The 27,214-nt window shown below is 38.2% G+C and overlaps 1 protein-coding gene and 1 long non-coding RNA gene across 4 annotated transcripts in view; one reads left to right on the top strand and one right to left on the bottom strand.

The window, feature by feature from the left end:
* Window positions 1-9,894, top strand: part of UBR1 (ubiquitin protein ligase E3 component n-recognin 1) — a 140,278-nt gene extending 130,384 nt beyond the window's left edge. For all 3 annotated transcript variants that reach the window (XM_038580190.1, XM_038580192.1, XM_038580191.1), the window contains 3 exons: window positions 4,335-4,505; window positions 5,855-5,956; window positions 7,260-9,894. In XM_038580190.1, coding sequence (XP_038436118.1) covers window positions 4,335-4,505; window positions 5,855-5,956; window positions 7,260-7,401 — 415 coding nt within the window. In that variant the 3' untranslated portion in view covers window positions 7,402-9,894. The remainder of the gene's footprint in view (window positions 1-4,334; window positions 4,506-5,854; window positions 5,957-7,259) is intronic.
* Window positions 4,140-27,214, bottom strand: part of LOC111093378 — a 29,044-nt gene continuing 5,969 nt past the window's right edge. Inside the window, exons 2-3 of the long non-coding RNA XR_005381546.1 lie at window positions 23,311-23,364; window positions 4,140-4,604 (exon numbers count right to left, since the gene is read on the bottom strand). This is a non-coding gene — a long non-coding RNA (uncharacterized LOC111093378). The remainder of the gene's footprint in view (window positions 4,605-23,310; window positions 23,365-27,214) is intronic.

Genomic DNA, 27,214 nt, shown 5'->3' with positions numbered 1-27,214 from the left:
AACTGACAGAGATTTCCTTAAATTTCTTAATCCAGTAAGAAAAGTGAAGAGAAGAAAAAAATATAAATATGTGTCTCTTTAAATTTCCTCTACCATCACTTCCAAGAAAGTCAATTCAGCCCATAGGGGTTGAAACAATGGTCAGTCTCTGTGTCATCCCCTCAGTGAGCTGCCAGGCAGAACTAAACACACAACTCTGATTTTTGACAGTTTCTCTATTACCCATCCTGGTACCAGCAAGCCACACCAGAATTATGGGCAGCAACCCCCATAGCTACCTGCTATAGGGCTGGGGACTGGGGGTGGTAGCCACTACACACACACACACACAAAAAAAAAAAAAAAAAAAAAAATTCACTGAAATTTACCAACCTCTTTCTTTGTTAAGCATCCCTGTGGATGCTGCAAGTGTTCACCATGATTCTAAGTTCCAAAACAGTTGCTTCAGACCGTTCTTGCCTGAACAACAGTTGTATTGGTAGAGGAACCAATTCCTGGAGCTCCTTACTTTATCATCTTCAATGATATCTCCCAATTATTTTTTAAAGCTACAGAAGCCTTTTTTTAAGCACTCTAAGAATAATCATTTATTCATGTATCTTTAAACAGTATTTTACGTGTAGAAGTGTGGTCAATACCTCCATCCACTGAAATAACACTGTTCCCAACTTCATAAACAAGTAGTTCTCTTAGAAATATCATCTATACATGTGTCTTTAAGCACTATACAGTGAGATGACCACATCCTCACTGAAATAACATTGAAAGACCCTTTTTTTCCCCAAGGAAAATCTTATATGGAAGCCCATCAGAACAGTAAAACATGTAATAGCATTGTGGCTCAGGTTTAAGCCTGGATACTAGAAGGAGGAATACACCTCTCTAGCCTTTTTTGGTAGTGCGTTCACCCCTTACCTTGATCAGATTAAACACTACTAAAGCAGTGTTTCTCAGACTTTTTTTTTTTAATTTTTATTTATTTATGATAGTCACACAGAGAGAGAGAGAGAGGCAGAGACACAGGCAGAGGGAGAAGCAGGCTCCATGCACCGGGAGCCCGATGTGGGATTCGATCTAGGGTCTCCCGGATCGCGCCCTGGGCCAAAGGCAGGCGCCAAACCGCTGCGCCACCCAGGGATCCCATTTTCTCAGACTTTATCTTCCTCTTCCCTTTCAGTGATTACTTTCAAATTTTAAAAAATCTGGATGATAAAGACTGGCGAGAAGTAAAATAAACAAGTTACATTATACTCATTACTAATATCGTGTATGAATTACCTATTAGTTACTTTTGTAAGAAAAGAACGTGAGCTTAATTAAGCCCATGATTCTATATGATAAAATAATGCTCTGTAAAGTTAACAGTTTATACTTACGTAGCTATCATATGATGTAAGTTTTTCAAATAACATAAATTCATGAGCTACACACCACCAATATAATGCCCCTGAATGGAGAAATTATATTTATATCTGCCTCAGCCATTGGTCTGTGAATATTTCATATTTGAATCACAATGCATCATATCTTAAAAAATAATAGGTCACAATTACTCCTGATGCAGTTATGTATCCTTTGACACTCAGGGCATCAACACCACCACCCAAAGCAAATCAGATTAACAATGATGACATGAAATTAGCAGTAACTTGTAATTAAAAGGCAAGAATCTCAGCAATCTGAAATCAAAGCCTATTCAAGACTTTATTGATGATGTGCTGATAATACAGCATCTTTTTCCAAAATTGCAGGAATTCCAAAGCTCAGTTGGGAGTTTTGTAATATTAAGTAATCTTTGTGCAGCAGCCAGACTTCTTAATAAATTTAAATTAATTAGAGCTCTCAGAAAACACAAATAACTCTTAAATTTTAAGGATACCAGTTAGTAATTCTAATGAATTGCTGTGGCCTACAAAAGACTATTGAAGTCCTTAGTCATATGTTAAATAACTTGCTATCATTTGAAGGAGTAAAGAAAGGAATTTTATCATTTTGAAGGTTTGATGAAGAACCCCTATATGGCCCACTCTGAGAATCACTGCCCTGCCCTATAAGAATGACTAAGGAAATTCTCCTATTCAGTTATGACCATTGCTTTGAGCCCTGAAGCCAGAGAGTTTAGCTGGCCCACAAGGGGCTTGGGCAGCCAAATGCCAGCCTCTATTACTAGATAAAATTGATCGTGGTGTTAGTTCCCTTGCTGTTTGTCCCATGCAGATTAAGTTCAGTCACCTAAAGAAATGGTTGAGTCATTTACCTCTCAGCCCTTAAAATATTAGCTAGATGATTTCAGAGATTTCATCCAGCTCTAAGTTTAGTGATTCTCCTAACCTTAGGGCTGTATTGCTATCACAGAATCCCAGTGAATAGGTGTTATCTTCCCAGCATTAAAGAATATCACTCTTTGGCTTTTAGGAGGGTCTTAGAAGAGTGTTAGTCATTAATCACAGTGAAGATTCCCCCTGGATGATACTACTACTTACTGGTTTCAAGTAAAATGAAAATAAATCTTATCATCTCTTCCAGTTTTATTGTCACCACCAGTTTCCATTAACAGAGCCATTTCTACTGTAGGAGGGTGAGCTGCCCAGTTACTATTCTTGAAGTGTCACCTCTATTTTCCTTTATAGGATGCTAGTGACTAGGACTCAGCCATCCTGCACTAAAGGTGAAAGGTAATGGCTTTATCCAAAAAGAGCTATAATTATGTTCTTCCCCCTGGAAGTGAGAATAGTCTCCTCATCTCCAGGAGACAGGAGTGGAATACCTATGCACAGAGTCTGTCTGCTCCTGTGTAGACAGTAGTGGTCATCTTATCTTACCTGAGAAATGAGAGATCAGAGAATAAACTGTTAATTCCTTATTGGAGCTGGAGATTCTTTTGGTGCTTTTTATTCTGACCCTATTGTAAGCCTCACTGGATCTCAACTTAGTGGTTGCATTTATTTTTTACTGCCCAAATAAAGGAATTCTTGATGTTTCTAGTATCTCCATTATAAGGCAGAGATAGGAGTATAGAAAGCTTTATTTTTTAAAGATAGCCATTATCACTTTAATTCAGAGAGTGATACCCCTCTTGAGGGGCATCATAACAAGACTCTAGCAGGCTATTACGTAAAATGGTAGATCTCAGTGTACTACTTACTTAGTTCAAGCAAGTCAGCTCTGTCGCTTTTTCCTTCCTAAAAACTTGTTTTGTTTCCCAGACGGAGGGTGCATTAACTCTCAATACTACAGTCTCTCATTTGAACCCTAAAGATTTCGGTACTTCAACAAAATAGACAAGAAATGTGTCTGAACCCACATCGTGATTTTTTAAAAAAGAAATTATACACCTAGCAAGATCATATTCCTCTAATATTGAGGACATAAGCTTGACTTAGCCAATCCAGAGGAGGGAGTTGACTATAAATTGGTCATGTCAGATGAAGACTGGATTCTATAAATGTATCTCAGTCTCAAGGCATATTTAATTACCAAACTATGGGAATTATCAGGACACTGTATATTCATTGATTTTAAAGATTTTATTTATTTATTCATGAGAGAGAGAGAGAAAGGGAGAGACATAGGCAGAGGGAGAAGCAGGCTCCATGCCAGAAGCCCAACATGGGACTTGATCCTGGGTCTCCAGGATCAGGCTCTGGGCTGAAGGCAGTGCTAAACTGCTGTGCCACCCAGGCTGCCCAGACACTGTATATTTAATAATAAATTTTCTTACTGTGGATTAATCAGGAGTTTTTTTAAGTCCTTATTAAAGAGGAATCATCTAATTAAATGTTTTCTTGTGTTTGGGGATACCTAGGTGGCTCAATCCATTAAGCATCTGTCTCTTGATTTCAGCTGATCCCAGGGTTGTGAGACTGAGCCCTGTGTTAGGCTCCTCGCTGAGTGTGGAACCTGCATAAGATTCTCCCTCTCCCTCTCCCTCTGTCCTTCCCCCCCTTCCCCCCCTTCTCTCCCTCTCTAAATAAATTATGTATGTATACATGTTTTCTTGTGGTTTTTTTTTTAAGTTTTTTTTTAATTGCTATTTATTTATGATAGTCACAGAGAGAGAGAGAGAGAGAGGCAGAGACATAGGCAGAGGGAGAAGCAGGCTCCATGTACCAGGAGCCCGACGTGGGATTCGATCCCAGGTCTCTAGGATCACGCCCTGGACCAAAGGCAGGCGTTAAACCACTACGCCACCCAGGGATTCCTGTTTTCTTGTGTTTTAAGAGCATTCTTTGCTGCAAAGCAGCCAGCCAGTGATGAACACAATTCATCGCTAACTGGATATATCATGTTTTTATTGTTTCTCCACCATACTGAATGTTTTCTTACCCTTTGAGGTGCCCACGGTCTGCAGATGATGAGCGAAAGCACCCTGTTCTGTGTCTTTTCTGTGGAGCTATACTATGTTCTCAGAACATTTGCTGCCAAGAAATTGTGAATGGGGAAGAGGTCGGAGCTTGCATTTTTCATGCACTTCACTGTGGAGCTGGAGTCTGCATTTTCCTTAAGTGAGTAGTGAGTGTTCTGGAAGCTTCATAATGAACTTACAGAATCTGAATCCAATCTGGAGGCTGTTATGGTAGGACAGTGTGTTGATAAGAAATGGTCTGCCAAAAAAAAAAAAAAAAAAGAAATGGTCTGCCAGAAGTTAAGAGTATAGACTTTTTATTCACATGAAATTGCATTTGAGAAGATACTGCAGAATAATTTTTGTTTTAAAAAGGGACTCTGTTGGCATTTTAATTATTTGTGGCATATTTTAAGGATGATGGACTTTGTATTGATTACTCTGGTATTGTAGAACACTCAGATGTAATGAGAGGGATCGGAGTCCTAACACTTCTATTTTTAAAAAGCACCTATACAAAGTTGTCCTTTGAATATTTTCATTTTCTTAATTTCCTCTGTCAGGCAACCATTGTTTTCTTTGGTCTCTTAGCGAAAGACTGAGAGGTAGACAATAGTTACTTCATGCTTAGGAAAGATTAGAAGTTCCCTGAGAGAAAATTCAAAGTGGTTATGTGTGCTTTTTCTTTCCATTCTCCCAATGTAATGTAGTTTCTGTTTATATAAGCCCAAATATCTCACTAACTATGAAATATATAATTACTGCTTGTTGGCATCTGTTGGAACAATGGGAATAAATTCATAGAGGCCACACTCAGACACCTATTTTCTTCTTCTTCTTTTTTTTTTTTTTCCTATTTTCTTCTTTTCGGAAATTTACAACAAATAAACCCACTGCCTACTCCAACTGTTTATTTTGTAACATCACTCTGTAGTACTTATTCCTTTTGTACACATGCACACAAACAGTATTTTTATGTCTTCATTTCTATCTATAAGGACCCCAGGTAACTTCAAAGTGGCAGTGGTCCATTATAATTTGCACTGTTGGAGACTGGTTCTAACCAGAAATGGCTTGACACTTCCCTGACTGACCTTATTTCTGGCCCAAAGCTATCAGAACAAGAGATGTTGTTCTGTCCTTCTGCTCCTTCCCTACTCCAGGTTGTAGGTCAGGAAACAACAGAAACAAGCCCAGCCATCATTTTTCCAGGGTACCTATGACTCAAGTAGGACAGCTTCCTTCCTCTCAATAGATTCAGGCACTATTAATGGCCCCATTTCCCTAAATCCATTGATCCTTTCCCATAACTTCAATAAAAATAGCAGTGTTCATTCTGTTTTATTCAGAAAAAACACAATTTAATCTACTTGTCTGTATTTATTGTCTCCCTTACTGAATTCCCAACAGATACTGGCATGTCTTTTCTCTAGATTAACTTTGATGCAGTGCCTATCATTTGTACATATGCACTTAATAATATTTCCTTTTGGTTGTTTTGTCCTTCAGAATCCGAGAATGCAGAGTAGTCCTGGTTGAAGGTAAAGCCAGAGGCTGTGCCTATCCAGCCCCTTACTTGGATGAATATGGAGAAACAGACCCTGGCCTGAAGTAAGATTGGTTTATTTATTTTCCATTTTAGTCATTATTGTACATGGATGGTAACAGTTCTTTAACACAAAAACTAGTGCTAAATATTGAGAGAGACTTTTTAATAGGTGTAAGTTAAAAATATTAAATATGATACCATCCTAAATGTAGCATGTAATTTTGAACAACTTTCTGCTTCTCCAGAATGTGAGGGTACTACTTCTCCAAAGTTAAAAATACCAGCCATCCTAATATTTGAATCTTATGTTTTTTTTAATCAACCTATCTTCAGAATTACTTAGAAGGTTTAAGTCTTTGGATTAAGGGAGAAAATAACTGAATGGTGAAATTAGTGACTGCGGAGAAGAAATTTGAGTTGTTCCAGAAAGGTACAAAGAAGCAGAATTTTTTACTTAATTAGGCAATTTGAAAATACTCAACCAAGGCAGCCCGGGGGCTCAGCAGTTTATTAGCGCTGCCTTGAGTCCAGGGCATGATCCTGGAGACCCAGGATCAAGTCCCGCATTAGGCTCCCTGCATGGAGCCTGCTTCTCCCTCTGCCTGTGTCTCTGTGCCTGTCTCTCTCTCTCTCTCTCTCTTTCTCATGAATAAATGAATAAAATCTTTTTTAAAAAATAAACCATTAAAAAAAAAAAAAGAAAAAATACTCAACCAGCTGAGACACTTTGAGAGCCTCCAGAATGAGAATTTCACAGTTCTCTGTAATTGCAATAGCAGTTAGTCATTTTGGATTAGCTGCTCTACAGTGTCACAAACTGTACAACCTTAGAATTGATGTGGAATCATTTTGTTTAAATATCTGCTAATCACTAGCAAATTTGTTATGTCGTAAGAAAAACAATAAGCAAATATTCCTGAGCAGCAGAATATAATTTGAGGGCTTAGAGTTACACCTCAAGCTTAATCTCTACTATACAAAGACCAGAAATGAAAGCTAAATAAACTGTATGAGGCCAAAAAGCCATAAAGCCCCATCAGACTACACAAAAAAGAATAAATCGCTGCTTCATGTTATAAACCTCACTGTTCATTTAAATGGGGTCTCATAATGCCCATGATATATACTTTGCCTATTTTCTGAATAATTAAGGAGTAACCTTCTGCTTCATCAGCTAAGTAACCTATTAAGTTCATGGTGACCAGAGGTGAGGGGAGAATAAATATCCCTTTTAAAACCCTGTCCTGGTGATTCTTCTCAGCTCTAAGACCATCTCAAGAGTTTGGACTAATTTAGGCAATAAAGATGTGGCAGTTATTTGATTTGAACTTACATGTTGATTGTTTTGTTTCATTTTCTTTGAAGGAGGGGCAACCCTCTTCATTTATCTCGTGAGCGGTATCGGAAGCTCCATTTGGTGTGGCAACAGCACTGCATTATAGAAGAGATTGCTAGGAGCCAAGAAACTAATCAGATGTTATTTGGATTCAACTGGCAGTTATTGTGAGCTTCAACTCTGCCTTGGGACAATCATAAATGAAGACAGTAATGAAGACCGATTCAAAATTATGGAGATCTTTCTGAGGGCTGGGGAAGGGTTGGAGGGTCTTTTGCTCTATGTCCAGACTCATAGACATCAATAAAATATTCCTTAATGGAGTATTGCTTTCAATTAGAGAAAATATGCTTAGTGGAAAAAAAAGGACATTGATTAATCTGTTTTATGTTCCAGAACACTAAAAATGCTTCTTCATCCCAAGTGTCTGATTCTGCTATTTCTCGAAAATTCATTTCCCTTCGTAATCTGTCCCACCTCATTTCATTTCATTCACCTGGTAAATGAAGTCACCTTAAGCAATTGTGGACATTTTTAATGTTGGTTAACTCTTCTAGTTTTACATTTGGTATCTCCCACACACACCCACGTTTAGTTTAGTAACACTGACAGGATTCTAATCTGTGGTAGTTTTTCCTTCCAGCTAAAGAGGAATTGCAGAAGCCATGCAGTTAAGAAAGTTTTTAAAAGAGTAAATTTTTGTATTGTCTCTCTTCTAAGGAAATACCCTAATGTGCCACTTACTGTTTCAGCCAGAAAGTAAATCTTTCTATGGACAGACTTGCCATTTCTAAGGCAAATTTCTGCCAGTGTGGAAAAGTTTTTTCCCCCCACTATAGACCTCAAGAATAGGATAGGATAGGATAATGTATTCATTATTTATCCCCGATGGGCCAAAGAAACTGTAGTCCCCACCTCTTACCACAAATAGCTTTGTTGAGTTTTGAAATTATAATATTTGTGTTTTCCCAAGGCAAATTTCTAAAATGAGTTCACTTATCTTGTTTGTGGCACCATCTTATTTGACTCTTAAAAACCTGATGCAGTTCTGATGTAAACTATCAATAGAATGAGGATGAGAAAATTACCCCCAATGAAGGGATCATGGCAGCTGTAAATTAGAACAATCAGATTGAAGGCAGTACCATAATCTTCTATGTCTTTGTAAAAGACAAATCCTTCAGTTGTTATCTGTGTGGAACCTTTTCATAAACTCTGGTTTTATGACTAGTACAGACAACCAAAAAGCCATGTGATCAGTGGTCTTTGTCCTGTTATAATATGCTGTGGTTGAGCCATCTTGTTTATAAATAATAGAGCTCTCCTGAATCTGTGCATAAACTTCTTGATTTTTGGCTTTAACTTTTTATATTGAGAACTTGTGATATAAACAGAAGAAAAATTGAAACCTTACATTTTAGCTTCTGTTGTCTCTGTAGTAACTTTAGAAATTTGAAAGATGCATTCAAAGATCATCTGATTTTGCCTTTGGTGACTACTGTCATATATGTGTGTAAATGTTTTCCCTATCTCCTTTTTGCTCAGCAAAGGCAAAGATAAAAATATATTTGAAAAGTTATTGATGATGCACGTTTGGGGTTAGATTTTTTTTTATATATATATATTCTTAATGTAAAGTAAAGGTGGGTTTTGCGGTAAAGGATTGGCATGAATAGGCATCAAAATCACAATCATGATTTTCTACTTGAATAATTATTATTCAGAAGGTATCAGGAAATAGATACAGCTCCACTGAACAATTTTTAACAATTGATAAGTGAGAATCAGAAAATTTGGTATTCACCTTGTCCAGTTTGCCAGTATGTTTAAATGATTAGAACATCTCCCTTTATTTCTTATAAATGTTTTTGGATGGATTGTCTGACTGGGAAATCTGCACCACAATAGAGAACAGAAGATGCTGACTTCTGCCCTAACTGATCAGCCCCAATTTAGCAGAGACAAACTAAATTTTTATTTCTAGTTTTTTTATATTCATCAGTCCTGGGGTTATGCTCTTAAGCTGCCAGAGGGACTACCCTGTAATGGCCAGTCAGACATTTACTGCCAAAGAACCCGTTCCATATTGAGTTCCACTTCTGAGATTGATTCAGACCCCTGCACTGGAGATGAACACGTCTTGGTGCTGCCCCCAGCCCTAGGGATTTCTAATTTTATTCAAATATAGTGGTTTGCCTTCATCATTGCAAACAATTTAATTATGCTTATGGAGTTTACTTACAAATGAGCAAAAAGTCACTTTATTTTCATTAGTGTAGTATGTGGGGGAATGGTTCAACAGGATGGCTCCAAAATTGTGTTTTTCTAATGTTTTTGGTGAGAGGCTGACAGGAATTTTAATGATACAGTGAAGAAAACCCTATATCTGTATAATTAATTTATTTTGCCTGGTGTATGGGCTGTGAGTTCACCCATTAGTGGTCATTTGTCATTTCACAACAACTATGCATTTTGGTTCACTGTGATGATCTATATCTAGTGACTGCAACATGTTTATACCACTGATTCAAATTCCATCCATGATGAAGTTATACAAATAATGCATATATTGATATCTTTTATTGCAAAATGTAAATTTAAAACTTGTATAATGTTCTTGTGCTTTTTGAAATAAAATATATGTGTATATTTACAAAGAAAAAAGGGACTTCTCATGTTTGGGGATTTGGGTTTGAAGTATAAAAATATGTACCTAGAAAGGAGCTCTAATTAAATGTTACCTTTGTCAGCCCAAATTCTCTTTTTTTTTTTTTGTTTTTTAAGATTTTATTTACTTATTCATGAGAGACACACACAGAGAGAGAGAGAGAGGCAGAGACACAGGCAGAGGGAGAAGCAGGCTCCATACAGGGAGCCTGACGTGGGACTTGACCCGGGTCTCCAGGATCAGGCCCTGGGCTGAGGGCGGCACTAAACTGCTGCCCCACCAGGCTGCCTGACACATTCTTTAAAAGACAGAGATAGGTATTTGGTATAAAGGTCTCCAAACTTTTTGACCATACATTCCATCAGTAAATAATTTTTAAGCATGCACTCACTATAGAGAGAATTTTTTCTATTCAATACTAATATATTCAGTACATTTTAAGACATTGCCCAAAAATGGAGATTTAAAAAATCAGTTGAAGAATAGAATATTTCTGTTTAAATATCTTCCAAGTGAATCTATGCATCTCTTGGGATATGTATACCCCATTGAGGATATAACTATCTGTTCAGGAGGACTCTGCAATGATCAGAATGTTCTCTGTATTCCAATGTGATAGTCACTGTCCCCATGCAAATATTGAACATTTTGAAATGTGGCTAGTGCAACTGAAGACCTGAGTTTTTTAATTTAATTTTAACTAAAATTGTCATATGTGGCTAGTGGCTACTATACTGGACAGCATAAGTCTAGTATAATGGTTCTCAGACTTAACTGTGTTAGAATCACCTGAGGAGCATTAACAAAATCTAAGTTTCTGGATTTCAGGCAAGCCCCGGTGGCTCAGTGGCTTAGCACCACCTTCAGTCCAGGGCCTGATCCTGGAGACCCGGGATCAAGTCCCATGTCGGGCTCCCTGCGTGGAGCCTGCTTCTCCCTCTGCCTGTGTCTCTTACTCTCTCTGTGTGTGTTTCTCATGAATAAATAAATAAAATCATAAAAAAATAAAATAAAATTTCTGGATTTCACCCTTGATCCTGAATCAGAATCTCCTGAGATTGAGCCTTTACAAAACCATTATGACTTCCTTCTTTTTTTTTTTTTATTATGACTTCCTTCTGTTTCTAAACCATTACTCTTAAAATTTAGAGCTTTCTTACTTTTTACCAAAGTGATTTTAGTCTAAGTGCCAAAGAGCCTCAGAGAGAAAAGTAGATCAGAGAGGGGGAAAAGTGCCAAATGTAGAAAGTTGAAAATTTTTTTTTTAGTTGAAATTTTTCATGAGTTTCTATTTAAGTTTTTATGTAAGGAAAGTGTACCTAGAGTTAAAAACCAAAAAAGTCATTGCTTTAATATTAAGATTTTACGATATTCTAGGAGGGCAGTAGCACTGAAGGCAATGAAGAAAAGTGTTTTGTTTATCAAAATACAAGGTACTTGTAAATGGCAGGAAGAGGTCACTACAGTCTTTTCTGTGCTTAGAGTAGCTGGGCACTACTGAGAAAAACAAATCCTACAACCAGGCAAGTTTTCAGTTTGCATTAAAATTTAAAACCTCTGGGGCACCTGGGTGGCTCATTTGGTTAAGCATCTGACTCTTGATTTCAGCTTGGGTCATGAAATAGAGTGCACATGAGGCTCCATGCTGAGGGTGGAGCCTGCTTAGGATTCTCCCTCCCTCACTCTCTGCTCCTCCCCCATCCATAAGAGTGTATGTGCGTGCTCTCTCTCTCTCCCTCTCTCACTTTAAAAAAAATTAAAGAAAAAAAAAATAAAAAAAAAATAAATAAAGGAAAAAAAAATTAAAGCTTTTGTACAACAAAGGGCACCATTAATAAAAAGATACCGAGGTAGGTGCTATGATCATCACATCAACAGTACAGCTTCTGAATTTTTTCAAAACTCTTCCTGAAAACCATGTACACTAACCAGGATAACAAAAGAAAAAAATCCAAAATTTAACAAAACAAGGCAGCCCAGAATCTCCATGAACTCCCAAGTATGGGCAGATATATCCAAATCCCTAAGATCAGCAGGGCTGTGTAGTAGAAGTAGTGGAAGGTGAAAGGGGTTACTGAATAAGAGTTGCAGAACTGAGAAATTGCCAACCACCCCCAAGTGGAAAGAAATCCACTCAATAGAAAACCTGGACACTCAGCACTGAGAATTGCCAGCAGAGCTAACCAAAGTCCTCACATGCTTTGAGCATGGGTGAAAAACTGCTCAATCTTGAGAAAATGTGGTGGTCTAAGTCCTCTACATGCTTATAAATCGCCATTAAATACTGCCTTCAGTACAGAAAGCCTGACCTTATGAAAAACTGCTAAAAACAGAAACCAGATTCAGAATGGCAGTAATACTATGGGTAAGAAAGTTCAGACTGTATACATGAGTAATACATAATCTAGTATTAAATTCAGAATGGATGAAAGACCTAAATGTGAGACAGGAATCCATCAAAATCCTAGAGGAAAGAAAACACAGGCAGCAACCTCTTGGACATCAGATATAGCAACAAAAACAAAAATGAACTATTGGAACCTCATCAGGATAAAAAGCTGCACAGGGCAGCCCAGGTGGCTCAGCGGTTTAGCGCCACCTTCGGCCCAGGGCCTGATCCTGGAGACCCGGGATCAAGTCCCACGTCAGGCTCCCTACATGGAGCCTGCTTCTCCCTCTGCCTATGCCTGTGCCTCTCTCTATCTCTCTATCTCTCATGAATAAATAAATCTTAAAAAAAAAAAAGTTTCTGCACAGCAAAGGAAACAAGCAATAAAAGTAAAAGGCAGGGATGCATCTGCCTTCAGCTCCAAGTGTCATCCCAGGGTTCCAGGATCGAGTCCACATTAGGCACCCTGCGAGAAGCCTGCTTCTCCCCCTGCCTGTCTCTGCCTCTCTCTGTGTGTCTCTTTATGATAAATAAATAAAATCTTAAAAAAAGAAAATACTAAAAGGCAGCTTACAGAATGGAAAAGATATTTGCAAATGACACATCAGATAAAGGGCTAGTATCTAAAAATCTATAAAGAACTTAACAAAATCAGCACCCAAAGAACAAATAATCCAATCCAGAAATGGGCAGAAGACATGAAGAGACATGTCTCCAAAGAAGACATACAAATACCCAACAGACACATGAAAAAATGCTCAACATCACTCGGCATCAGGGAAATACAAATCAAAATCACGAGAGACCACCTCATACCTGTCAGAATGGCTAAAATTAACAACACAAGAAATAACAGATGTTGGCAAGGATGGAGAGAAAGTGAACCTCTTACACTGTTGATGGGAATGCAAGCTGGTGCAACCACCTCTGGAAGACACATGGAGGTTCCTCAAAAGTTAAAAATAGGACTACCCTATGATCCAGCATGGATAGAGAACAAACTGAAGGTTGATGGAGGGAGGTGGGTGAGTGATGGGCTAGATGGGTGATGGGGCAATTGTTATGATGAGCCCTGGGTGTTCTGTGTGATTAGTTGCTAAATTCTGAAACCAATATTACACTATATGTTAACTAACTAGAATTTAAATAAAAATTTGGAGAAAAAAGTAATATATTAGCAAAATGCTGTATTTAAAGATGTAAGTACAAGAGAGTACTGAGTACTTGACATTAAAAATAGAGGAGGTAGGGGATCCCTGGGTGGCGCAGCGGTTTGGCACCTGCCTTTGGCCCAGGGCGCGATCCTGGAGACCTGGGATCAAATCCCATGTCGGGCTCCCGGTGCATGGAGCCTGCTTCTCCCTCTGCCTGTGTCTCTGCCTCTCTCTCTTTCTATCATAAATAAATAAAAATTTAAAAAATAAAAAAATAAAAATAGAGGAGATAGGGTGCCTGAATGGCTTAGTGGTTGAGTGTTTGCCTTTGGCTCAGGTCGTGATCCCGGGGTCCTGGTATTGAGTCCTGCGGAGCCTGCTTCTCCCTCTGCCTGTGTCTCTGCTTCTGTGTGTGTGTGTGCATGTCTCATGAATAAATAAATAAAATCTTTAAAAAAAAATAGAGATACTCTGAGCTGTGAAGCTAAGAATGTTTTCTTGACCCATACCTGCCCCTAATGGTCCACAAAATTTGCCCAGCACCTCCCCCTAATGGTCCACAAAATCCATGTCATTTAAAAAAGAATATAACTATACTGGTTAATTTTATGTATCAATTTGACTGCCCTAAGGGATGCCTGAATAGCTGGAACAACATAATTTCTGATGTATCTGTTAGGGTGTTTCTGGTAAATATTAGAATATGATTCAATAGACTGAGCAGAAAGATCTGTCCTCACCACAAAGAGATCTGTGGTTGGGCCTCATCCAATCCACTGGGGATCCAAATGGAACAAAAAGTAAAGGAAGAATGATTCCCTCCCTCTCTTTGGGCAAGGATGTCTATCTTCTCCTGCTCTCAGACTTTGGAGCCCCTGGATCTCAGGCCTTTGGACTCAGACTGAATTATACCACCAACTTTCCACCAAGGCATATCCCAGTAAAGATGTTAGATCTTAAGAGCAAGAGAGACAAAACCATTTGCAAGATTTGGACATGTAAGCAAAAAAGTCACTCGTAAGATAAAGTCAAATTGGCATTAGACTTCTTAGAAGCAACATTTTTTAAGGATATTCAATACAAGGCTTTTCAAGGGGTGCCTAGGTGGCTCAGTCAGTTACGTGTATGAGTCCTGTTTTAAATTCAGGTCATGATCACATGGGTTGTGAGATCGAGCCCTGCATGGGGCTCCATGCTCTGCGTGGAATCTGCTTGGATATTCTCTCCCTCTGCTCCACCCCCACTCTCTCTCTCTCCAAAAATTAAATAAATAAATCTTTAAAAAAAAAAGGATTTTCAAGAGGTTTTTTTTTTAAACGTTTTCTTAAGATTTTATTTATTTATTCATGAGAGACTAGAGAGAGAGAGGCAGAGACACAGGCAGAGGGAGGAGAAGCAGGCTCCATGCAAGGAGCCCGATGTGGGACTTGAACCCAGGATTTGGGATCAGGCCCTGAGCCAAAGGCAGATGCTCAACCGCTGAGCCACCCAGGCATCCCTTCAAGAGTTTTTATATCCAATCAAACTGTCCAGGCATAAAATCCACACAATAGTTAAAAGTATGTTAATACTCAGGAAATATTTTTCCCATGAGCCTTGATTGAGGAACTTGCCAGAATTTAGCAGAAAATACCATATTTTCAGATAATCACAAAATGGTTATAGAAGCTTTGGCATACAGTCCAGGGATTGAATGTTGTGAAAATTGAGATTAAGGAGGGAGTGGGAAAGGTAAAATCGGATGCTCTGATAATGTAAAATTAATACAACTAACAAAAAATGGGAGGAAAGTAATGATTAGGTACAAAGTTAAATAAGCTAACTGTATCAATGGTATTAGCTAAAGGGAAAAAGATACCACTTGAAGCTGACAAAAAAAAAATAATACTTTATGCAAATTGACATTAGGATAAAACTGGTGGCTCACTAGTGAGAAAGAAGGGACCAGTAAGTAGTTTCAAAATTGCTCAAATGTTAGGGAAGCAACAGATGGTTTTAAAGAAAGAGTACTTAAAATATTACATAAAGATGTTAGTATAAAGTTTACGACTAGAACTATAATGCAACACCAAAAGGGAAAAAAAGTAAAAGAAAATAGGCTACATAGTAAAACAATATAACAAAATGCAGACCAATCTATAAATGTAAATAGGCTCAATTCCCTTTAAAAAAAAAATAAATGAGCTAACAAATAGATTCAGGTGAAAAATAAAGAGACAAACATAATTTTTATTTTTTTATTTTTTTAAAGATTTTTTATTTATTTATTCATGAAAGACACAGAGAGAGAGAAAGAGAGAGGCAGACAGGCAGAGGGAGAAGCAGGCTCCATGCAGGGAGCCCGACATGGGCCTTGATCCCGGGACTCCAGGATCACGCCCTGGGCCAAAAGCAGGTGCTAAACCTCTGAGCCACCTGGGGATCCCCCAAACATAATTTTTAAATGGGCAAAATATTTTGGTATTTCTTCAAAGAAGATACACAAATTTCTAATAAGTACATGACAAAATGCTCAACATCATTAGTCATTATGGAAATGCAAATCAAAACCACAATGAGACACACTTCACACCCACTAGGATGGCTATTAATCAGCAGGACAGACAGTAACATGTTGTCAGTAGGATGTGGAGAAATTGGCACCAAATACAGGCAGTCCTCACTTTGCATAGTAATGCAAACTGAAACCATACAAAACATTCTTAATAATCAGTGGGAAAGATTGTGATTGTTCCACCATCTTTACAAATTTTGATGGAAACAAACTCTTATAAGTGTATAAAGAAGTAAAAATAGTGAAACTAACATTTATTTAATAGTGACACTAACATTTTTTTTTTAAGATTTTATTTATTTATTCATGAGAGACACACAGAGAGAGGCACAGACATAGGCAGAGGGAGAAGCAGGCTCCATTCAGGGAGCCTGATGTGGGACTTGATCCCAGGACTCCAGGATCACGCCCTGAGCCAGAAGGCAGACGCTTAACCGCTGAGCCACCCAGGCATCCCGAAACCAAGATTTATTTATTGATTTATAACATTAGAGTCATTAAAAATTAAATATTTTATTTCTTTTAAAAACTTATCAAGGAAAAACATCGAGTGCTTGCCTTTTTGTCTGTATAATTTACGATACAGAGTGAGCATCTTTTCTATGTCTTGGCAAATTGTCATTCTAAGTTTCACTTCACCTCCAACATTTAATCCTTTGTGTTTTCGGTGTTGTGAAATACTTCTAGGAGTTCCTTTCATGTTAAGTTTTGTGCCAGGAACCTTTTTTTTTTTTTTCTGGGATGCTAGCCATAACTGCTTATTTATTTCAATAAGCTTGTCTTCACTGAGTTCCTCTGACTGCATAGCTATAGTGTCTCAAGCAGCAGCAGTTTCCAACAATCCCACAGTTCACTATTTCTTCTATAATTCCTGTATAACTTCTATTTGACCCAAATTTCACTTCCAGCATTATCACTCTAGTGTCTTTATTGCACTTTTATTTTCATTGGCCAATTCCCTCTTGCGATTATCAATTTTTGTAAAATGTTGCATGGGCTTATCACTGGGAGACAAGGAGACAACACAACTACATGCTTTGCTCTCTGTCCCTGCACTGAATAACAGATGTGCAATGCTAATCACCAACAGACTTTGAAAAAAGTGACATAATTGGTCACTGATCATGACAAGTGTGGTTATTTAGTGGTTTGTGAAATGAAGAACTAGCTGCAAAGTTCACACTTGATGCAATTACAATTAACATACCATCATAAATGAAATTTGAACCATGTTGTTGAGAGACTAGTGTTAATTTAATTAAAACACAATAACTGAAAATTTTGCACATAGGAACCATATAAGCTGAGGACACTTTGTAGAAGAGCAGCAACTTTCATAAAGTTAAAAAAAAAAAGGATAGAGACATTAATAAAGAGACTGTAACAAATATCTCCCAAACCTAGGATAAAGCAGACAAAAAAAGTAGACAAAAAATTAAAAGATAAAGTGGACAAAAAAATTCATAAGGATATAGCAGACTCAAACAACATAGTGTGTTAGTTGGGTCCTGCAGTGAACGACACTAAGACAGATTTGAGAGCACAAAAGGTTTAAGTTGCTGCACTAATCCATCCAATTACAGTTGGACAAGGGAGTACCAAGAAGTGCCCAAGCAGATTATCTGAATTCCACAAGTAGTCCTCTTTTTATCCAGCGCAGCCCTTATACTTTCCTGCTGATCAGTGCCAATTACCCCTGCCAAGATGGTGACTCTTCTTGCTTGCTAGTCCTTCGTTATATGCAGTCCAAAAGACCCAAGCTGGTGGTGATTCTTATATCAGACAATTTAGGTTTTAAACCAAAGATTGGAAATAAATAAATAAATAAATAAATAATAAATAAACCAAAGATTGTAATAAAAGATGAAGAAGAACACTATATCATAATTAAAATTTTTTTTTTTATTTATTCATGATAGGCACACAGTGAGAGAGAGAGAGGCAGAGACACAGGCAGAGGGAGAAGCAGGCTCTGTGCACCGGGAGCCTGACGTGGGATTCGATCCCGGGTCTCCAGGATCGCGCCCTGGGCCAAAGGCAGGCGCCAAACCGCTGCGCCACCCAGGGATCCCATAATTAAAGGGTCTATCTAATATGAAGATCTAACAATTGTAAATATTTATGCCCCTAACATGGAAGTATCCAGTTATATAAGCCAATTAATAAAAAAATTAAAGAAACATATCAGTAATAATACAATAATAGTAGGGGACTTTAGCACCCAACTCACTGTAATGGACAGATCATCTAAGTAGATCAACAAGGAAATAAGGACTTTGAATGACACACTGGATCAGATGGACTTCACAGATATATTCAGAACATTTCATCCTAAAGCAATAGAATACATGTTCTTCTCAAGTGCACATGGAACATTCCTCAGAATAGATCACATATGGGGTCACAAATCAGGTCTCAACTGGTACCTAAAGATTGGGATCATTCCCTGAATATTTTCAGACCACACTGCTTTAAAACTAGAACTCCACCACAGGGATCCCTGGGTGGCGCAGCGGTTTGGCGCCTGCCTTTGGCCCAGGGCGCGATCCTGGAGACCCGGGATCGAATCCCACGTCGGGCTCCTGGTGCATGGAGCCTGCTTCTCCCTCTGCCTGTGTCTCTGCCTCTCTCTCTCTCTCTATGTGACTATCATAAATAAATAAAATTTAAAAAAAAATCTTTAGAACTCCACCACAGAAGGAAATTTGGAAAGAACTCAAATACACGGAGGCTAAAAAGCATCCTATTAAAAAATGAAGGGGTCAACCAGGAAATTAAAGAAGAATTTTTTAAAATTTATGGAAACAATGAAAATGAAAGCACAACTGTTCAAAACCTTGGGAATGCAGCAAAGGCAGTCCTAAGAGGGAGTACATAGCAATGCAAGCCTTTCTCAAGAAACAAGAAAGTTCTCATATATACAACCTAACCTTACACCTAAAGGAGCTGGAGAAAAACAGCAAATAAAACTTAAACCCAGCAGGAGAAGAGAAATTAAATAGAGATTTGGCAGAAACCAATGAAATAAAAAAACAAAAGAATATAGAACAGATCAATGAAACTAAGAGCTAGTTCTTTGGAAGAATTAATAAGATTGATCAATTCCTGGCCAGACTTATCAAAAACAGAAGAGAAATGACCCAAATAAATAAAATCATGAATGAAGATGAAGAAATACAAACAATTATAACAACATATTATGCGCAACTATATGCCAACCAATTAGACAATCTGGAAGAAATGGATGCATTCCTAGAGACGTATAAACTACCAAAACTGGAACAGGAAGAAATAGAAAATCTGAACATAGAGCCCATATATATAAATATAGATATTATATTATATCTATCTATATATATAATGAGATACATAATGAAAGATATATGTGTGTGTGTGTGTACTGACCGTTAAAGAAATTGGCAAATATTTTCCCAATTCCTCTTGCTCCATAGTCTTGTCAACACTTGGCATTGTCTGTCTTTTCAATTGTAGCCATTCTGGTGAGTATGTAATGGTATTCACTGTCTCATTAATTTTAATACTTTTTTTAGATGCTTTTGAGATTTACTATGTAGATGATAAATATTTTTCTCTTCCCTTCCAGAATTTATACATTGTTTCTTTTCTTCTCTTCCTGGATGGGCTGGACTATATAGAGTGTGGTGGCTTAATAGCAAGAGTGGAAAATGATCATGAAGGGTTTTGTAAGTGATGATAAGGGCAATGAGGAATCACTAGTATTTTTTCATAGATGAATAATGTGGTTAAATTTGCATTTAGCAAAAGCTCTCTGGCTATAATGTAGAAAAAATAAAGACACCAGGGAAGGCCAGTTAAAAGCCTCTTGAAGTAATATAGATAAGAAGTGGTGACCTAATCTAGGAAAGTGGCAATTGGAAAGGAGAAGAATTGATTTTTAAAAAATAAAATACGTCTGGCTCCACTTAGTCCACATCAAGTGCGATTTCAGTAAACCAATCAATAAAAATGTGCACATATTTCAAGCCATCCTGAGGGTAGACATTTTCTTTAGGGAAAATTCATCTTTAGAAGCCACTAAAAAGAACATTTTAACCAATGTTATCAAACTGTTAAAAAGAACTTGAAACAAATAAAACTATTGGGTTCAATGTAAAATATGAAGTGAAAATGCAAGATCAGTTACTAAAACTTCTTTTCTTATAAACGTGCCCCAATCAAGTCAGGTCACAAGTTGTTTATGACAACTTCCAGAACTGATTAACTAAATTAAAGTCATAGTTGCTGTGACCCTTGGGAAGCTATGTAGGTGAACTGAAAGAAGTAAACTCTGGCTGATAGTAAAATAATAAGATCACACCAATTTAGAAAGCAACAACAAAAGACCTAAGTAAGAAAGGTGACAAAAACAAAATATTTGAATGAATTATGCAAAAAGGGGAGAGCAGATGGCTTTTGGAGAACTCCCTGATCTGTGACATCACTCAAGGCCTCAATAGCCCTAGTACTGCCTCCTTCTACTATTCCCTCCTTTACTTTTGGTCTTCCTTTCTTTTACTCTGACCCTTCCCTCATCTCATCACCTTAGTAGAACTATGATTTCATCACTAGGAGAAAATGTTTCAAATTTATGTGTCCATTCCTGACCTCAGGGCTGCATTTTCAACTTCTTTACTTGGTAGTGCTGCTGGACCTTTGAGCTGAGTCTAAAATCAAACTCATTCTCGGCCTCAAACCAGTTCTCCTTCCTGTTTCTTTATTTCTGATAAAGGTACCACTATTCTCCGAGTCATGCTGTTTTGACATCTAAATTATCTTTGATTCTTCCTTCCACAGTAAATTGCTTGGCAAACTTGCCAGGTCTCATCAATTGTTTCTTCTGATTATTCTCTGCTCTGTATTATCACCTCCTCATTTCAGGCCCTTCTTACATCCTTGCCAGAACATTTGCAATGGCCTCTTTGCTGGTCTTCTTTGTCTAGTTCCTTACTTTCTTGAATTAATTCTGCATATCATCACAAATTTAATCTTCCTAAGCACAGATCTGGTAATATCTCTGGCTGATACAGTGGCTCTTCAGTAGCAGCCCAAAGATCTTCTTCAGTGGCTCATGAAACTCAAGAGCCTCTAAAACATGGCTCCAGATTATTTTGGGGGAGTGTTTTCTTCCCCACCTTTGCAACCAGCTATGCTCTGACTTTTAGCCAATTTGTAAGAATAACTTTTACAGGTACTTAAAATTTCCCATTTCATCTCTACTCCTTAATAAGAATGAACTGTGGATAGTGACTTCCTACCAAAGAATACAGTATGAAAGGAAAGAAAAAAGAATAACTTTACAGTGGAGAAAACTGATAAATCCTGGCTCAGCCAGGTGATCAAGGTCAATATCAATAGTGATAAATCATGTTGATAGTAGGTATCTTGGATATGATGTGATAAAAATGGCACTTCATGTGCCTTTCCTCCCTACAACCCTTAATAATGAGAAAAACATCAGACTAATTCCAAAAGAGGGGTATCTTACAAAATACTTGACCACCACTCCCCAAAACTGTCAAAATCATCAAAACCAAGGCTATCACAGCCAAGGAAACACTAAGGAAAGGACATGCAAATATAATGTTACCCTGGATGGGATCCTAGAGCAGAAAAAAAATTAGGTAAAAACTAAGGAAATCTGAATAAACTATGAACTTTAGTTAACAATAATGAATCAATATTTTATTAATTATACAAATGTGCCATACAAACGTGAGATGTTAATAAGAGGGAAAACTGGGGAGTGCTTGGGTGGCTCAGTGGGTTAAGTGTCTGCCTTCAGCTCAGTTCATGATCCTGGGGTCCTGGGGTCGTCCTGGGATCAAGCCCCTAATCAGCACCTTGCTCAGCGGGGTGTCTGCTTCTCCCCTCCATCTTCCCCTCCCCCCCAGTCCTGTTCATACTCTTTCTCTCTTCCTCTCTCCTCTCAAATAAATAAATAAATAAATAAAATCAGGACTCCTGGGTGGCTCAGTGGTTGAGTGTCTGCCTTTGGCTCAGGACGTGATCCCAGAGCCTGGGGATTCAGTCCCACATCGGGCTCCCAGCATGGAGCCTGCTTCTCCCTCTGCCTCTGTCTCTGCCTCTCTCTCTGTGTCTCTAATGAATAAATAGTCTTAAAAAATTTTTAAATAATAAATAAATAAATAAATAAATAAATAAAATCTTTATTAAAAATAGGGAAAACTGAATGAGAGGATACATGAAAATTCCCTGTATTACCTTCTTAATTTTTCTGTAAATCTAAAATTATTCCAAAGAATAGTCTATTCTTTAAAAATCTTATTTCCAAATTCCAAAAAGAATGAAGCAGATCTTTATGCACTAATATTGAAGAAACTCTAAGAAAATGTTAATGAAAAACGAAAGTTGCAGACCAGTGCATGAAGTGCTCCTTGCTATTTGTGTAAAGAAAAAGAATTGATTGCTGTATGTGTTTGCATATGGCTAAGAAAGCTACACACACACACAAATAATAAATAAATAAATAAATAAATAAATAAATAAATAAATAAATGAAAGAAAGCTACACAAGAAACAAGTAGTTGGAGTAGGTGAACTGAGGGCTGGGAGACATGTATTGGAAGGAGGCATACTTTTCACAATATACTGTTTTAGTACTTTTCAAATGTTGAACCGTGTGTGAATATACTTTCTATCAAACAAACAAATGCACCAAATGACAAAATCAGGGTAGGGAGCAGGGAGGAGGGTCTGCCAAATCCCCCTTCTGACATGTTTAGAGTGGATGAACATTTTTCTTATCGAGAGAGAATAGGGCAGAGACAGCTGAGAATAAGCCTTTGTAAGATCTTTTTTATTTTACTTTATTTTTTTCTTAAAGATTTTATTTATTCATGAGAGACAGAGAGAGAGACGCAGAGACATAAGCAGGCTCCATGCAGGGAGCCTGACATGACTCCATCCCGGTCTCCAGGATCACGACGGCTGCAGGCGGCGCTAAACCGCTGCGCCACCGGGGCTGCCCTTTTTTTTCTTTTAAAATTTTTTATTTATTTATAATTTTTTATTTATTTATCCCCAGTAACCTGGGGATCACTACCTGAGCTGAGGCAGACGCTCAACCATTGAGCCCCCAGGCTTGATCCCAAGTAAGATCCTTTCAAGAGGAGTCTTACAGCAAATGTAAACAGCACCGCCAGGGATGTGGAAACCTGAGCCACAGACTGAGGCGGGTCAAATTGCCCCACCCGGTGGCCTCTCCTGGATCTTGTCCCACTATCTTCCTTTTAAATGTTGGCTTTTTTTCCAGGTTCCAGTCTTGCTCTCTTACCTTTCTGCTCTGTGTGCTCTTCCTTGTGGATTTCATCCATGAAAGACATTGGTTCTAATTAGGGGCAGGATCAAATGACAAAAAGAGAGAGAGAAGCTAAAACTATTTGTTGAGCTAGTATTGTTTGAATCTCAGTTTTATGGTCTACAGTGGGCTTCACACTTGGCGGGGGGGGGGGGGGGGGGGGGGGGGGGTTGGTATACAGTAGTTTAAAGGTAAATCTGTTTATTTCTGGATTCTTGTCATTTTTTCCGTATTGTGTGTGCATGACTCTGGGCTAGGCCCTGGGTTAGGATTAACAAATTTGAGACCCTGTGGGTGGCTTAGCGGTTGGGTGGTTGGGTGTCTGCCTTTGGCTCAGGGCCTGATTCTGGTCTGGGGTCGAGTCCCGCATGAGGCTCCCTGTAGGAACCTGCTTCTCCCTGCCTCTCTCTCTCTCTCATGGATAAATAAGTAAAATCTAAAAAAAAAAAAAAAAAAAAAAAAGATTAACAGGTTTACTCCTGCTGAGTAGGGCTTTATGATTTGGTAAAGGGCAACACAGTTACTGTCTAATGTATACTGTGGCACAAAGTCAAAGCAACAACTAGAGGAGTATCAAAATGAGTCTGGTTTGAATTTTTTAAGGTTTTGGTCATAATTCTTAGCAGATATGAAAAAAAAACCATAAGGGTTTACAGCCAATTCTTGAAGGAATCCTGAACTTCTAAGGTAAGATTAAATGATTGATGCAGAAATGACAACAGCAAGAATGTGTCAATGAATAATATAATGAGCATAAAGTAAAAGTTGCAAGAAAATTTGAGAGTGAACTCAAGTGTTATTTTTTTTCCAGGAAGTTTTTCTTAACCTGTGTTAGGCAGAATGATGTCCCCTTTCCTCCAAGCTGTCCATGGACTCTCCAGGAATGCACAAATATGTTACCTTACACGGCAAAAGGGTCTTTGTAGATGTGGTTAAGGATATGGACCTTGAGATGGGGAGATTATCCTGATTATCCAGGTGGGCCCAGTCTAATCACCTGAGTCCTTAAAAGTGGAAGAGGAAGATAGAAAAGCAGGTCAGGGCAGCCCCGGTGGCGCAGTGGTTTAGCACCGCCTGCAGCCCGCGGTGTGACCCTGGAGACCGGGGATCGAGTCCCACATCGGGCTTCCTGCAGGGAGCCTGCTTCTCCCTCTGCCTGTGTCTCTGCCTCTCTCTTTGCTCTCTCTGAATGAATAAATAAATAAATCTTAAAAAAAAAAAAGAAAAGAAAAGAAAAGCAGGTCAAAGGGATGTGCCATGAGGACTTTACCTACTGGTGCCACTGATCTTGAAGACAGAGAAATAGGGTCGAGAGCCAAGGAATATGGCCAGCCTTTAGAAGCTGAAAGAAAACAAGTGATCTGATTCTTCCCTTGAGCCTCAGAAAAGGAACCTAGGCCTGCTGACACCTTGACTCAAGCCCAGTGAGACCCATTTTGGATTTCTGACCTAAAAAACTCTAAAATTATAAATTTGTGTTGTAGTAACTCACTATGTTTCTCATGATTTGTTGTATCAGCCTAGAAAACTAACACGTTCCCCTCAGTCCTGGGTAGAATTGAACAATCTCTAAATTTACACCTTTACTGGATCCTTTGTAGACATCTACTGGAGGACCCATTTCCAAGATGGCTCACTAACATGTTTGTGGAATCCTTTTATCAAATATTCTATTGTGAATATTTTCAAACATACCCCAAAGTTGAAAGTACTTTACAATGATCATCTATATACCACTACCCAGATTCTACCAATAATAATTTACTATCCCTGCTTTATCATATATCTATCCATTCCTCTATTCTTCCATCAATCCAACTTATTTCTTAGACATATTTCAAAGTGCAGATATCAGTACACATCCCCCTATATACTTCAGCATGCATATAATTAGCTAGACTTCAATATTTGTTTACAGTTTTTCCTTTGGATATAAATTTTTTTAAGATTTTATTTATTTATTCATGAGACACACACACACACACACACACACACACACACACAGAGAGAGAGAGACAGGCAGAGGGAGAAGCAGGCTCCATGCAGGGATCCCGACGTGGGACTCGATCCTGGGTTTCCAGGATCAGGCCCTGGGCTGAAGGCAGGCGCCAAACCGCTGAGCCCCTGGGCTGCCCTGAATATAAAATTTGAATGAGATGTACAAATATTAAGTGTGCATTCACTGAGTTTTGAGAAAATGCACCCGTGTAACTCAAAACCCTGTCAAGATATAGAACATTATCATCACACTTCATCCATCCTCTTGCCAGTTAATCCCTTTCTGCATTTTCTCAGAGATTGCAACCACTGTTGTGACATTTTTAAACTTTAGATTAACAAGTCCTGCTCTACAGTTTTATGTAGCTGGAGAATATAAACTCTTTCCTGTGAGACTTCATATAAAGACAATCAAGTGAACTGTTTTATGTTAAGGCTTCTTTCCTTCAGCCTATTATTTTTGAGATTATGTTGTATCAGTTCCTTCTTATTGTTGATTAGTATTTCATTTTTTAATAAAGCATAGCTTGTTATCCATTCTCTTATTGGTGCACACCTGGGCTTTTTCCTACTTTAGGCTATTCTGAATAAAGCTGCCTTTGTTATGTTTCCTGGTAAGAATTAAAGAAAACCAAAGATCAACATATAATCATCTTAATACAAAAGATACAGAAAAAGGCAAAAAGGCAAACTGAGAGGTGTTGATAGCACTTGTTTGGAAGTTAATACAAAGTATGAGGGCATTTGTATTTTTGTATTATCAGTATTTTGTATTTTTAGTGTTTAACTTTTGCATTCATTCATTTAAAAATACTGAGTGTGGGGTTCCTGGGTGGCTCAGTTAGTTAAGTGTCCAATTCTTGATTGCAGCTCAGGTCATGATCTCAGAGTCCTGGGACAGAGCCCCGAGAAGAGCTTATCACTCAGGGGGGAGTCTGCTTGAGGATTCTCTCTGTCTCCCTCTCCCCCAGCCTCTGCTCTCTCTCTCTCTCTCTCTCTCCCAAATAAATAAATCTTTTAAAAATTTAAAAATAAAAATACTGAATATATTTAATAAATACAGAGTAAAGAAAGTATAGAAAATATGTAGTATAAGAAATAATTACAGGATCCCTGGGTGGCTCAGCGGTTTAGTGCCTGCCTTCGGCCCAGGGCATGATCCTGGAGTCCCAGGATCGAGTCCCGCATCGGGCTCCCTCCATGGAGCCTGCTTCTCCCTCTGCCTGTGTCTCTGCCTCCCTCTCTCTGTGTCTCTCATGAATAAATAAAGAAAATCTTTAAAAAAAGAAATAATTCCTTAATTTATTTATTTAAGATTTTTATGTATTTATTCATGAGAGACACAGAGACAGAGACAGAGGGAGAAGCAGGTTCCCTGCATGGAGCCCCATGCAGGACTCGATCCCAGAGCCTGGGATCACAACCTGAGCCACAGGCAGACGCTCAATCACTGAACCATCCTGGCGTCCCTCCTCTATACTTTTAGAAAGAAATAAGATATATGTACAAAACACTATAATTCAAAGTGGTCTATATAGGAACCATATCTAATATTTTTGAATCCTCCATAGGATATCATACAGTATCCTTTTTGTAGATACCCAATAAATATTTGGAAATTTTATTTGGCATCTGCAGATATATTTTATTTTGCAGAATATGCCATGCCCAAATATCACCACCAGAAAAATATTTTTTAAGATCATCTTTGTCATCATCATCAGATTTCTAAAAATTATAAAAATCCCTACTCACTGGATAGTCTGCTTTGGTAAATAGAAGAAACCATGGTTTCATTTCAATACAGCTGACAGTGGTAAACTATGATACGATCACTAGGGTGTGCTATTAGAATTTCTAGCCAGCTAGTCTTCGAGGCAGA

Source organism: Canis lupus, chromosome 30 (assembly GCF_011100685.1).
Source record: "Canis lupus familiaris isolate Mischka breed German Shepherd chromosome 30, alternate assembly UU_Cfam_GSD_1.0, whole genome shotgun sequence".
NCBI classification, from domain to species: Eukaryota; Metazoa; Chordata; class Mammalia; order Carnivora; family Canidae; genus Canis; species Canis lupus.
The sequence above is the reverse complement of the archived record's forward strand: the minus strand, read 5'-3'. Positions and strand labels throughout refer to the sequence as shown.